We start from the raw sequence: 14,173 nt of genomic DNA, 5'->3' as shown, positions 1-14,173 counted from the left end.
ATAAATAAATAAATTTTTCAAAAAAAAAAATGGGATCATACATTGATTTCTGTCACTTTTTCCCTTCGTGGAACCCCTAAAATACCTGTTGTGTAGTTATTACATATGTGCGTATATATGTTTATATATAACATATATTTTTAAAGATTTACTTAGAGAAAGAGAGCGTGCACACTTGTGTGCATGTGGAAGGGGGGCAGATAGGGAGAAGTAGACAAGCAGACTCAGTGCTTAGTGGAGAACCTGATGGTGGGGCTTGGTCCCAGAACCCTGAAATCCTGACCTGAGCTGAAGTCAAGAGTGGGATGCTTATGGGGCACCTGGGTGGCTCAGTTGGTTAAGCGACTGCCTTTGGCTTGGGTCGTGATCCTGGAGTCCCGGGATTAAGTCCCCTGTGGAGCTCCCTGCTCAGCAGGGGGTCTGCTTCTCCTTCTGACCCTCCCCCTCTGTCATGCTCTCTTGTAAATAAATAAATAAAATCTTAAAAAAAAAAAAAAAGCGTGTGATGCTTAACTGACCGAACCACCCAGGTGCCCCTTGTTGTTATATTAATCTATTATTATGGTTTACTTAATGATTTACTTAAAGTGTTATATATCTGCTTTTTTTATATACCTGCATTTTGAACAGTTTTGTGAAGATGGGTTGAGTAGAGATGTACAGGGTTGGGGATGGGAGAGGAGAGACTTTAACTTTGACAGTGCCATGTCAGTTTGAAAGCAGTGTAACTTGTGCTGTTTTATTTCAGCGCATTTGTAGCCATGAAGTGCCATCTTGCCCAATATGCCTATATCCACCTACTGCAGCCAAGATAACCCGTTGTGGACACATCTTCTGCTGGGCATGCATTCTGCACTACCTTTCACTGAGTGAGAAGACCTGGAGTAAATGTCCCATCTGTTACAGTTCTGTGCATAAGAAGGATCTCAAGAGGTGAGATGGAGACCCATTTAATAGATTAGATCCCCATCTGCTGACTCCTTGCTCTTTTCCATCTAAATATTTGTCCATGTTACAGTGTTGTTGCCACAGAGTCACGGCAGTATGTTGTTGGTGATACCATTACGATGCAGCTGATGAAGAGGGAGAAAGGGGTGTTGTTGGCTTTGCCCAAATCCAAATGGATGAATGTAGACCATCCTATTCATCTAGGAGGTGAGTTCTGTTAACTTAGGGGGTAAATAATCCTGGGTACATCCTTTAAGGCTACTGAGTATATCTTTCTATCAGAAATTGAGCCTTTGGGCAAGCCATTTCTAGCATTTCCAGATCAGTTTTAGGATTCTGGTAGGTTAGAGGGGAGTTTGCAGAGAGTCGCTTAACCCTTGCTTTCAAGTATGGTTCAGTTATATATATTTTAATTTTTTTTTTAAGATTTATTTATTCATTTATTCGAGAGAGAGCGAGCAAGAGAGAGCATGAGAAGCAGGCTGTCCGCTGAGCAGGGAGTCCAGTGCCGGGCTTGATCCCAGGACTCCGGGATCATGACCTGAGCTGAAGGCAGACGCTTAACTGACTGAGCCACCCAGGCGTCCCAGATTTACACATTTAAAACTAAAGATTAACGTGCAGGACATAGAAGTATCCTATAAATTAGATTAACCACCCAGTAGAAGAATGGGCTAAACATGTGCAAAGCATTTTCCAGAAAAGGATATTGGAATACTTCCCAAGAATTATAGAGATTTAACTTCGCTGGGAGTTATGTAAATCAAAATGTCTATCAGATTGACACACAAAAAAAGAAAAAAAAAAAAACATTGGTAACACCAGGTTTTGGGAGGGGTAGGAAGATGAGTACTGTTGTTCTTGTTGGCAGTATAAATCGATACAGCCTTTTGGTGGGGGTAGTTTGGAAGTATTTAAAATAAGCACAGGGGTGCCTGGCTGGCGCAGTTGGAGGAACATGAGACTCTTGATCTCAGGGTTGTGAGTTTGAGCCCCACATGGGGTGTAGAGATAACTTAAGTAAGACTAAAGGAAAACCAAAAAACAAACACAACCTTTGATCCAGCATTTATACTTACATTTCATAAGGAACTGATTTGCACCACGGAGCATGCATAAGGATTTTTTGTTACAGTGTAGTAGAAGTTGACAATAAACTAAATGTTCCATAAGGAACTTACTCAAAGTAGGATGTATCATACTGTGGAACACGATACAGAAGGTAAAAATTGGATCTCTGTATTAATATTTTGAAAGATTTTAGCATACATTGGATGACAAATGCAGAACAAAGCTTAGAGTTTATTATTCATAGAAAATCCTTATTTCTTTAAATGAATGTGGGTATATAAATGTATAGAAAAAGATTTGACGAATACATATTGAAATTTGTAAATGGTTATCTCTGGGTGGGTACTAGGATGGGAGGGTGGGGAAATGGTATTTCATGGGTTTCTCAAAAGATAGCATTGTCTTAAACTTTTGAAAAAGCACAAAAAAATATGGGGGAGGGAAGTGAAGGAAATAAATTCTCCACGATCCTTTTACCCAGAGGTATCCCGAAATTGTAGATTTTTTTTCTATGCATGTATATTTTTGCGAGATTAGGATTACATTTTCTAATTTGGTGTCTGCGTTTTATTCACGTGAGTATTTCTACATGTCAGTAAATGTCCTCAGAATCCATTTTTATTTAAAAAAAATTTTTTTAAGCTTATTTATTTATTTTTATTTTAAGTAATCTCTACATCCAACATAGAGCTCAAACGCACGACCCGGAGATCAAGGGTCATGTGCTCTCCTAACCGAGCCAGCCGGGTGCCCCAGAAAACCATTTTTAATGTCTGCAAAATTCTCTTTAATGATATGCCATCATGTCATTAACTATTTCTTTTTTATTGGACTTAACTGGTTGGTTGTAGCCTTTTTGATATTATAGATGATGTTATTATTGAATATTGTTCGGCTAAATTTTTTACTGCATCTTTTGTTTTCTTAGATTCCTTATAAAATGGGGTCAGAGTTAGAAATCTTGTATTAAGGTCATTGTTAAATATTTTTAGAAAACTATGCTAAATTACTCCATCTTTACAGCTTAGGGGAAAAAGCTGTGTGTAAAAGTTCCTGTGTAGCCACGTGGTCGCAAGCTTTGAATGTTGCATTTTTGTGATCTTGCTGACTTCTGTAGATGAACAGCACAGCCAGTACTCCAAGTTGCTGCTGGCCTCTAAGGAGCAGGTGCTGCGCCGGGTGGTTCAGGAAGAGAAGGTAGCTCTAGAGCAGCAGCTGGCGGAGGAGAAGCACACTCCCGAGTCCTGCTTTATTGAGGCAGCTATCCAGGAGCTCAAGGTACGACGATGCACTGGGAACAGGATAGGACGGTGGGGATAAGTTACCTCGGTCCCACATTTGAGATAATGAACAGGGAAAGGCTAAAAAAAAACAGTTTGCTTTGGGATTTGGCGAGGGGAGGGAAGGGCTGACCTAGTGTTTTTTGTTTTTTGGGGGGGGACCTAGTGGTTTTTAAGTGCTCTCTGGAGCTGAAAGGAAGAAGTTAAAATGATCTTATAGCTAATTAGATTCACTGAAGTCTGTTAGACTAGCTGTGTTCTTAGTTAAGCAAGGTAGGCTTTTTTCCCTAAGAAAACACTTGGCTTTATTTTTAGAGGTGTTTTATTTGAGGGACATTTTGAAGAAAGTAGTATGGCCTATCCAGCAGGTCCTAGCAATGTCTGCTGAGGATTCGGGGCAATACAGTATTTCCTAAGCTCTGTACCCTTTAATAGGCATCAGAATCCCTGGTTGTTGGGCTCTACCTTGAGAGGTGGACTCAGTCAAGTCTGGGCTCAGTAGGCATAATAATTTGCATTTTAATGAGTTCCAGGGTGATTTTGATGTTGTTCATCCTCAGACCATGTTTTGAGAATTACAGGTCTTAATTAGAGCAATGAAAGCCCTTGTTTATTTGAGTGATTGGCATGTGACAGGCCCTGTGTGAAGGTACTGTATTTATGTTTATCTCACTTAAGCGTTATATCCTGGTGTGATAGATACAACTTTCCCCTTTCATGGATGAGGAAATAGAGTCATGGGTTAGGTAAGGTAATTTGCTTGAGGACATACAACTAATAAGAGGTGAAGCTGGTATTTGAATTCCTGTCTTTTCTGAGCCCTCCTCTAGCAGGGTACTGTGTATTTTAATTTTGTTTCCCCTATAATGCAGAGGATTTGTTCAAATGCATTTCAGAGAAGAAAAGCTATATAGAAGTAGAGCTGTCCAGGTTGAGGTGGGGCTTGGCCAAACTCCTGCCTCTTGCACTGGGGCTCTTTAAGTGTAGCTTGTGAAGACAAGACTAGTTCTGTGTTCTTGGATTTTTGTTCAGGAAGCTTTTGTGTAGTGTTATCATGGTCACTGTCACAGAGTCTAAACAGGATACCATCCCTTTTGGATACCAAGTGAGGTTTGTTCCCGGTTTCCTTTAAAGATTGAGGATTTTAAGTACTTAAAATCCAGACACCCCTGGCAATTATGTTCTAAGACCAAGATTGAAAATAGTCAAAATAAATAATCAAAATATATAGGATTAGATGAAATGAATGCTACGGAGAAAAAGCAGCAAGGGGGGGATGGGAGCACTCTTCCCATTGGGTCTTGTTGCCTTTTAACTTATGCTCCTGTCGAAAGAGTCCATTGTAAACCCTGGCCAAACTCAGTGTTCCTTGAAGCTTAGCTTTCTCTGGTCTTCTCTCTTGTGGTCTAGACTCGGGAAGAGGCTCTGTCAGGATTGACTGAAAGCAGAAGGAAGGTCCCTGGTGTCGTGCCTGCTCTGGAACAACTGGTGCTGATGGCTCCCTTGGCGAAGGAGTCCGTTTTTCAACCCAGGAAGGTTGGTGTGTCCCTGTTACAGACTAAATGGCTGCCATTCCTCAGTGCTGCTATTGAGGTGGTAGGCGCGGGTGTTTGTGGGGAGAGGAGGGACCTAGGAGTATTTCCTGTGTGCTTATTAGTTCTTTACCCAGGGATGTTAAATCAGTGAATGTGACAGCTCAGAAAAACATCCAGAGAACTTGGTTCTGGTGCCTATCTTTGCCACTTGTACTTTCTGTTGATGTAGAATTCGTCCCAACAGGGTGTGCTAGAGTACCTGTCTGCTTTTGATGAAGAGACCACCGAAGTTTGTTCTCTGGGCTCTCCTCGTCCTCTTGCTCTCCCTCTGGTGGAGGAAGAGGAAGCAGTGTCTGAACCAGAGCCTGAGGCCTGTGATGACTCAGAGTTAGCAGATGACAGTCTGGGAGAGGGGACCATTTGTACTGAGTCCAGCCAGCAGGAACCCGTCACCAAGCCAGGCTTCACACACCCGAGCAGCTCTCCTTGTTACTACTTTTACCAAGGTGAGTGTCCCTGAGAGGAGGGCTGGGTTGCCATAGAGAGGTTTCAGCGAGATGACTTGGCCTCTTAGCAGAAGGAGGTATTGCTGCAAGTTGTGGGTGCTTGGGTCTCTAGTGCCTTCGGCCTTGGGGGGGGAGAGGCAGGCCTAGCTGTATGGGGGGCCCTCTCTTGCGGACTGGCCAAGACTGTTGTGTGAGAGAGCCGCTTGTCTTCAGCGGAGGACGGGCAGCACATGTTCCTGCACCCTGTGAACGTGCGCTGCCTTGTGAGGGAATACGGCAGCCTGGAGCAGAGCCCGGAGAAGATCTCGGCGGTAGTGGTGGAGATCGCCGGCTACTCCATGTCTGAGGTAAGGTCCTGCCTGCCCCGAGGGGCACAGTTTCAGAGTGCCATCAACCTGCTCTCTTTGATGTGGGCTTAGCCAGCCCATGCTCCCAATCCTTCAGGGATCGTAGCCTTTGTATTTGTAAGTCTGTTTTTGTCACTGATGATGCCCGCAATGTTTTTAGAGATTAAGTGGTGCTCCCTTACCATGCGGGGGTTCTGTTAGTCACCACTGCTCTCTGCTTCACAGATTCATTTATTGTGGCTTGGGAATATAGATGTCTCCCACTTTCATTCAAGATGAGTTTGTTTTTCTCTTTCCTTACGGCTTGGGAAAAATGTCCAAGGAATTGAAAAGTTCTTGGAGCCTCTACACTAGGTTATACAAACTTAAAGCACATTTTTGGCTCAGCAGATACTTGTTAATTATTGTCTGGTAATTTACATATGTGAGTTTTTACCCTTTGGGAGTTATCCCTGTGTTGATGAGGAGTTTGTTACAAGCCTCAAAATTAGAGACTCTTTGAGTACCATAAACTTTTCATCAAACATGCAGAAAATGAATGGAAAAGAAAATTAAACTTAAATTGATGGCCTTCATTTTTTTTTTTACTGTTCCAGGCCAACCTTTATTCATAGGCAAATCTGCTTTATCTGCCTTCCCAGTTATCATTAATTCTGTCCGTGGATCCCAGGGTTTTTTCCATCAAATACTTTTTTTTCTCCCCTTGTTCTCCTCCCTTAGTTGTGGGCCCCCGAAAATCAGAAATAGCTGATCAGCTTTAGATTATTTATTACCAGGCTCAATTTATTCATTTGCAGCACAAACCTAAAAACTGCTTTTGGTTGCTCATTCTACCTTATTGTATGTTAATTGACAGTTTCTGTTTGGCTTTCCAAAATGGTGATAACTTGAGTACTGCTCTTTGAGCCCCGGTGCTGTGTGTGAGTGTGTGCACTGTTGGCTGTCTGGGGTGGGAATCTCTGTTCTCAGGGTTCGGCCCGGTGTTAGTTGAGTTTTGGCCCTTTTCCATGGTAGGACGTTCGACAGCGCCATAGATACCTCTCTCACCTGCCGCTCACCTGTGAGTTCAGCATCTGTGAACTGGCTCTGCAGCCTCCTGTGGTCTCTAAGGAAACCCTAGAGATATTCTCAGGTAAGAATGCACGTACTGTGCTTCTCTTCTTAGTGGGGTTCAGGGGTTCTTCTGACTGGAAACCCAGTGTGGGAGGAACTAAGGAGCGCTCCATCATGAGCCTCCAGACCTCCAGAAACACTCCATCCATTCATGCAGTCCAGCTGTCTCCTTATGTGGCCTTAGCTACTAGTCACCTGGGAGGAGTTAATGGCCAGGTTGTCCTTGGTCTGCCTCCTCACCATCTGACCAACCCACAGATGACATTGAGAAGAGGAAGCGTCAGCGCCAGAAGAAGGCTCGGGAGGAACGCCGCCGGGAGCGCAGGATTGAGATGGAGGAGAACAAGAAACAGGGCAAATGTGAGTTCGGGAGCTCCTGTAGTTGACTAGTACAGCCGCGCATCATTGTAGAGAGGCTCAGTGCTCGGGCCCAGGAGCCAGACTGCGTGGTTCACATCTCAGCCCTGCCACTTGTTTTCTTCAACTCTTGAATGTGAATCATGACGGTGCCTGCTTCATAGGCCTATTTGAGAATTAAGTGGGTTAATGCGAGTCAAAGCTCATCGCTCTTAATAAGGGATGAGATTAAATTCATCCTTGGCGTGGTGGATGAAAAAACATGTTCTGGGAAGAGAATTGGAGATGTGCTGAATTTAGGGGATAATTGTCTCCTGTGCACTCTAGACGGTACATTGATCCCATCTTTGTATTAAAGGGGACATCTATACCTAGCATAGCATGTCTGCCAAGGGGTCTGATATAGTAGAAGACTTGACAGACTAGGAAGTAAGTGCAGGTTAGATTGTCGTACCAGTAAGTACAGAGTCTTTTGATCTGCTGCTCCAACATAAGCTTCATTGAACCCAGGAGATTAGTGTGACATGAGGGCCTACTTACCCTCCAGAAAACAGAGACTTGAGTCCTCAGCTAGGGAAAAGACTTCACTGTTTTTGACCATATACAGTATGGTAAAGATAAATTTTACTTTTTTGGGGCGCCTGAGTGGCTCAGCCTCTGCCTTCAGCTCAGGTCATGATCCTGGGGTCCTGGGATCGAGCCCTGTGTTGGGCTTCCGGCTCAGCAGGGAGTCTGCATTTCACTTTCCCTCTCTCCGCTGCTTATGCTCTCTGTGTCTCAAATGATTAATTTTTTTACAAATTCTAAAAAAAATTTCTTTTTTTTACTTCTTAAACTAGAATAAGTGTATAGCTGGGGTCTCAGTGCTATATAGCTATTTGGCACATTTCCCAAATGTTTGAAAAACTGGTGTTCTAGGAACAGGGGCTTTTTGTTTTGCTTTTTTTATTATGGAAATACTCAAAGACAAGTATATAGAATAATAGAATTAAGCCCCACGTGTATCATCTGGCTAAGAACAAAGGTTTTATTTATTTGTAATTTATTTTTATTTATTATTTTTAAAGATTTATGTATTTCAGAGAAAAAGCACATGCACAGGCAAGCGGGGCAGGGTGGGGCTGGTAGATGGGGCAGGGCAGAGAGAGAGAATCCCCAAGCAGACTCTCTCCTCTGAGGGCAGAGCCCAAGGTGGGATTGATCTTAAGACCTATGAGATCAAGACCTGAGCTGAAATCAAGAGTTGGATGCTTAACCTACTGAGCCACCCTGGTGCCCCTAAATTTGGGTTTTAAAGCTTCTGTTCACATCTCTTTTCTTTTAGACCCTTGGGGGATTCATATTGACTTCAACTGTTGGAAGAGATTGGAGGAATATTCTAAATGGGCCTCCCATTCTCACCTTTTCTTTGCAGACCCGGAAGTCCACATTCCCCTAGAGAATCTACAGCAGTTTCCTGCCTTCAATTCCTATACCTGCACCTCCGATTCTGCTTTGGGTCCCACCAGCACCGAGGGCCATGGTGCCCTCTCCCTTTCTCCTCTTAGCAGAAGTCCAGGTTCCCAAGCAGGTAAATGAGTTGGGATTTAAAGAATGAAGTTGGCCACCAGCCACAGACCTTAAGCAAAGCCCTGGTGTCTGAATTTACAACTCTGTCCTACTTAGCATGGTGGGATCTTTCAGTGACTAACATTACTTTGGGTAGTTAATATATTCCTGAGATACGTCAGACTTTTGCCATTTGATTGACCTTTCTTATTGGCTGTACTGACTATACCCTGCTGTTTTCTTAAAAAATCTCAAAACCTCAAGGCAGTTCATACGGCAAGCCAGTTAAACTTAGATTCTTCCCTGTGACTGAGCTGTTTCATTTCTAGCTTGTACCTGTGATATAATCCCCTCGTATGCTTAAGCATCTTTGTACATGTCTCCTTACTGTAGCATTGTTTATAATGGGGGGAAGCCTATGAAGCCTGGTGGTAAGTTAACGGCTGAATTGTATAGTATTTATACTGTGAAATACTTTACATCTATTGAAGAGGGTAATAGCTGTCTTCATGAACTAATGGGTGGACCGTTAAGATAAAGGGAGGTTGTAGAACAAGACAAAATATGATACCACTTGTGGGTTTTATTTCATTTTTTTAAGTAGGCTCCACGCCAGATGTGGGATTTGAATTCATGACCCTGAGATCAAGTAATATACTCTATCAACTGAGCCAACCAGGCATCCCACATTTGTGGATTTTAAAAGAAAAACATAAAAAATAGCATTTCATTATGGGTTTATATATCTAAATGTGTAGAAAAATACTGAGATTATGTTCTAAACTGGTAATGGTGTTTTACTCTAGGGAGTGAGGATTCAGAGGTTGTTCAAAGGGTCTTTAGCCTTCTAAAAATACTTTTTTTCTTATATAGAGAGAATATATTAATGTGTCAGGGAATTAAACATTTAAGAGTTAATTATGATTTTAAAGAGCTATCTTTTCTGATCTTTATCCACCTGGCTGATAGTTTTTGATAATTAAAGTTTATTTCTTTGCCAGCCGTTTTAATAAAATGTCCAGAGCAGAGTATTGAAAACTCTTGGTGACACTCTCATGATCCTATGCAGATTAGGAGCCTGAGGCTAAGGCAGGGGCTTAGTGACAGGAATGTGACTGGAACCTGCATCTTGAGGGCGGTGCGCGTGAACAGTGTGCTCTAGTTTAAGGAGAGAGCTGCTCTACAGAGGAATATGGCAGAACGTTGACTCCATCATCTATGATACAAAACTGGTGTGTGTGTGTGTGTGTGTGTGTGTGTGTGTGCGCGCGCGTGCGTGTGTGTGTGCGTGTGCTTTCACATACCGGCTTTTCTGAGGAACGGGCTTTAATGTACTCAGGCAAGAGCAGTTGCATGGTGCCAGGAATGAAAATGCTAAATAGCCCCGGCTGGCTGCGGAAGGCCCTGCTGCCGCGAGAGGGGACAGGCCCTCCCTCCCAGCAGTGACAGGGCAGTGGGTCGATCTGTGGGAAATGCTCAACTCTAGGTCGGAAAGGTTGGAGACGACTATTACCTAGGGAGTACCAAGGAAAAGCTTGCATCTTCATACTAGATTTTATCTGTGTGTGTGTGTGTGTGTGTTTTGTATTCTCACTGAATATCCCCAGGTCAGAGACATCTAGCCGGAACATAAACGCTGACCTGATTACATTTTATCTTTTTCTTGGAACTTGTTCATTCACATAAAACTAGTCCATGATAGTCCCCAGTACCTAGGCCTGGAGAGTCAGCTGCTTTGTAAAGGGTTTTTCTTAGTGTGGGAATAGATTCTGCCATGCTTTCTAGTATTACTGTGACTACTACACTTTTCTCTCCCTAGATCACTAGTGTGAATAGTGGACCATGTTCTTGACTTTATAAGAACATGGCAGAGTTGAAATTGGATTAGGTTTGCTTTTTGAGGTGGGGCTGGTAATTATCCAGACCTGATTCAGGGTTCATCTTTTCTCTCTTGTTAGGAACAGACTAGCTCTTTGGAGCTTGACTTACATAATCAGGTCTCTGGTTTCCTTTCAGACTTTCTGCTGACCCCTCTGTCACCCACTGCCAGTCAGGGCAGTCCTTCATTCTGCGTTGGGAGTCTGGAAGAAGACTCTCCCTTCCCTTCCTTTGCCCAGGTAAATCTTTTGCTTGTAAAACAGCCCAAAGGTATCTAACATGAACTCTGCTGCTTGTTCTTTCTGGAAATCTTTCCATTGGTGAAGGAGAGACTTACAGGCTAATGTTGCATGGATGGTAATAATCGTGGAAAGCTTTTTAAAGAGGAACTCTCATGGATTTAGTCTCAGATGTTATTGTATAGACTTACCAAGGAAAGAGGCCAAGAGTAGCTGAGGGAGAATCAGAGCTTCAGTTATTTAATAAATCATTAGATACTTGGATACTGAGCACTGTTCTAGAGGCTGGGGAGACATCAGTCAATTTTAGCTGCTCCCTAGTTCTAGGACCTTGGATTCAGGTAGTGTGTATCTGTTACATATAATAAACCATTCCTCTTCACTTTGGGAAGGGAAAGGTTGTCTTGGTTGTCCTATAACTAGCCAGACCAGCTTTCTTAGGCAGCTGGGTTAGAGGAACACTAGGTTAGTGACATTTGCTGTCAGATCCCCCTCCCCCCCAATAATTGAAGTATTTTTGTTTTATGTACAACAAGTTAGCATTAAGGTAGGTTTCTTGGATGACCCATTCAAGGAAGTTCACTTAATCCAATTTACTGAGGCCTGTATCCTTCCGCGTACTGATGCAAACACTGGTGACACATACTGAGGCCCTGTTTCCGCATCTCAGACCGTGTGGGTTTGAGCAAATGCAGCAGGAATGAGAACCCTGGCTAATTTCCTCGGATGGCTCTGGTAGAGCTGCTGGTGACCCAGCTTGTGCTCTCGGATGCACGAGGCAAAAGGATGTCAGATCACTTAATAATCTTCAAAAGAACAAACCAACACTCAGCATTCCTGCATTGAGATAACTAAGGAAGGTGGATGGACAGCTTGCCAAGCACCCCCGTGAGGAGTGTATTAACTTCTTCGGGGCTTGCTTGGAATCATTAGCTAAACAGCTCTTTAGAGCAGGTGATAATGGATGTTTCTCACAACAAATGGCAGCGTGTGCTGAGAAATAAGCAGGAACTGGACTTTGGTAAGGAGAGTCCTGAAGTCAAGGAGGAAGAAAAAATTGAGAGCAATCCTGAATATTAACTGGCAGGCTTCAGAGGTGACAGTTACGTGGGTGGCTCTCAGGAGTTATGTCAAATGCTCAAGTTGTTTTTTTAAACTAAGTGTTATTGCCATTGCGTTTTTTTCAGCATTAAATGGTGAGCGACTTCAAATTCAACAAGTGTTAAAGGAATAGTGTAATGAATGCTTTCCTTTCACCAGTTGTTAGCATTTTGCTGTATTTGCTTTCTTTTTACTGTTTTACTATGTTGAAAGTAAGTTATAGACCTCATGAATGACAGTTCACCACCAAATATGAGATAAGTGGCCCCCCAAAAGACAATGCTTCTGTATAACCACAGTTGTCATGACCACATCAGAGAAATTCAGCTGATTGAATACCTCATGTAGTATGTATTTCTGTTTCTCCATTTGTCTCAAGGGTCCTGTATTGTTTTCAGTCAGGTCCAGTCAAAGATTGCTCGTTGAATGTATTTGTCAAGTCCCTGTAGTCTCCTTTGATCTATAACAGTTTCTCTAGCCTCTCTCTCTCTCTTTTTTCTTCCTATGCCATGGATATTTTTGAAGCATCCAGGCCAGTTGTTGTATATATAGAGTCCTATAGTTTGGATTTGTTGGTTTCTTTTTTCATGAGTAGATTCGGGTTAAACATTCAAACATTTCTGGCAAGAATAAAACATAGGTGATAGATATTTTAATGACCTTTTAAGAGTAAGGTGATTCAGATGCCATATTATTTGGATCCCAAACGCCCAGAGACCAAGGGAAGAGGTCATCAGAGTGGTACATGATAAAGGAAGATGATTCATTGAAATCAACCTCTGCCAGTCCAACTACATTTGAATAATATCGTACCTCACTTTAGGACAAGGCATTCCTACTTGAATCTTGTGGAGCTTGTCTTTTGGTATTTTTCCAGGAATAAAATTCCCCCCGTTTTGAGCATGGCATGTGTGGCAGTAGGACTCACACTGGCCCTCAATAATTAAGAAGCTGGCCTTGGCCAGATGAGATAAAAGAGTTCACAAGGCAGGAGCAGGAGGGATCAGGAGAGGATGGCGAGACATGGACATTTGAATAATATCGTACCTCACTTTAGGACAAGGCATTCCTACTTGAATCTTGTGGAGCTTGTCTTTTGGTATTTTTCCAGGAATAAAATTCCCCCCGTTTTGAGCATGGCATGTGTGGCAGTAGGACTCACACTGGCCCTCAATAATTAAGAAGCTGGCCTTGGCCAGATGAGATAAAAGAGTTCCTCATTCAGGGGCAGGAGGGATCATTCTAATTTTGCTGTACATGGAGGAACCTGGTCTATGGCTGGATCTAAAAGTTAATTGAGCCATTGGAAAGGCAAAGACTGAAAGGTAATGAAGGCTGTTGAAGCAGTTTCAGGGTAAAGTTAAATTTATTCTGGTTTTCTTGGCCTTAAGTAACTGGAGTTCAGTAGCCAGGTGGTTCATTTTTAAATTGCTTATTCCAAGAGGTTTATGTTTTTAGGGGTCCCAAGAAGAGCAGGAAAACTTACCAGAAGTGGGGAATGGCACACAGTCAGGATTCCCAACTTGAGAGTCAGAGTAAGAACCTCTTGTGCTGTCTCTGCACTATTCCTTACGTGTTTCCTAGCCAACAAAACAGCCTGTGGTCTTCCACTTCGGGAGTTTCACTGCTAGTTCTGCTGGTCAGGATATAGAGAACATGACCAAAATGGTATGTTGAGGAAAAAAGGACCTGGAAAATCCTTTTCTCCAGAGGTGATTGTTCTTTGTTCTCCTAGCCAGTTAGTGTCAAGACATAAGTCTGGAAAAGAGATTGGACTGGTTGCTTAAATTCTTCTCTCCCCTTTCCCATTTTGGCAGATGCTGAGGGTTGGAAAAGCAAAAGCAGACGTGTGGCCCAAAACTGCTCCAAAAAAAGGTGAGAATGACCTTCTGTTGGAGAGGGAATTTGGTCCCTTTCAGAAAGTCGAAATCTCTAGAATCGTCTCTAAAATTGTGACACTGGTATTTTATAGATGAAAACAGCTTAGTTCCTCCCGCTCCTGTGGACAGTGATGGGGAGAGTGATAATTCAGACCGTGTTCCTGTGCCCAGTTTCCAAAATTCCTTCAGCCAAGCTATTGAAGCAGCCTTCATGAAACTGGACACACCAGCTACTTCAGATCCCCTCTCTGGTAAAGGCAAAGAGATGGAGTGCTCGGTACAGGGTTGTCATTCCCACCTGGATCCAGTGGCAGACATCACTGATTAGTCAGGCATTTTTCTCTGAGCCTGTACGTTCACGTGCTAGTGT

At 42.9% G+C, this 14,173-nt stretch overlaps 1 protein-coding gene and 1 pseudogene across 2 annotated transcripts in view; one reads left to right on the top strand and one right to left on the bottom strand.

Annotated features, from left to right (window-relative positions):
- The window catches only part of RNF10 (ring finger protein 10), a 31,762-nt gene that overhangs the window by 16,513 nt on the left and 1,076 nt on the right, over positions 1-14,173 (top strand). The window contains exons 5-16 of one of the 2 annotated variants that reach the window (XM_040619842.1): positions 749-933; positions 1,019-1,155; positions 3,137-3,297; positions 4,710-4,835; positions 5,079-5,340; positions 5,554-5,687; positions 6,702-6,819; positions 7,059-7,160; positions 8,572-8,727; positions 10,722-10,822; positions 13,741-13,798; positions 13,896-14,054. In XM_040619842.1, the coding sequence (XP_040475776.1) occupies positions 749-933; positions 1,019-1,155; positions 3,137-3,297; positions 4,710-4,835; positions 5,079-5,340; positions 5,554-5,687; positions 6,702-6,819; positions 7,059-7,160; positions 8,572-8,727; positions 10,722-10,822; positions 13,741-13,798; positions 13,896-14,054 (1,699 nt within the window). Of the gene's footprint in view, positions 1-748; positions 934-1,018; positions 1,156-3,136; positions 3,298-4,709; positions 4,836-5,078; positions 5,341-5,553; positions 5,688-6,701; positions 6,820-7,058; positions 7,161-8,571; positions 8,728-10,721; positions 10,823-13,740; positions 13,799-13,895; positions 14,055-14,173 lie in introns of those variants that run through there. The other variant, XM_040619843.1, reaches the window with a different exon arrangement.
- On the bottom strand, positions 10,837-12,756 carry LOC121100048 (annotated as a pseudogene).

Source organism: Ursus maritimus, unplaced genomic scaffold (genome assembly GCF_017311325.1).
Source record: "Ursus maritimus isolate PB19 unplaced genomic scaffold, ASM1731132v1 scaffold_33, whole genome shotgun sequence".
NCBI classification, from domain to species: domain Eukaryota; kingdom Metazoa; phylum Chordata; class Mammalia; order Carnivora; family Ursidae; genus Ursus; species Ursus maritimus.
The sequence above is the reverse complement of the archived record's forward strand: the minus strand, read 5'-3'. Positions and strand labels throughout refer to the sequence as shown.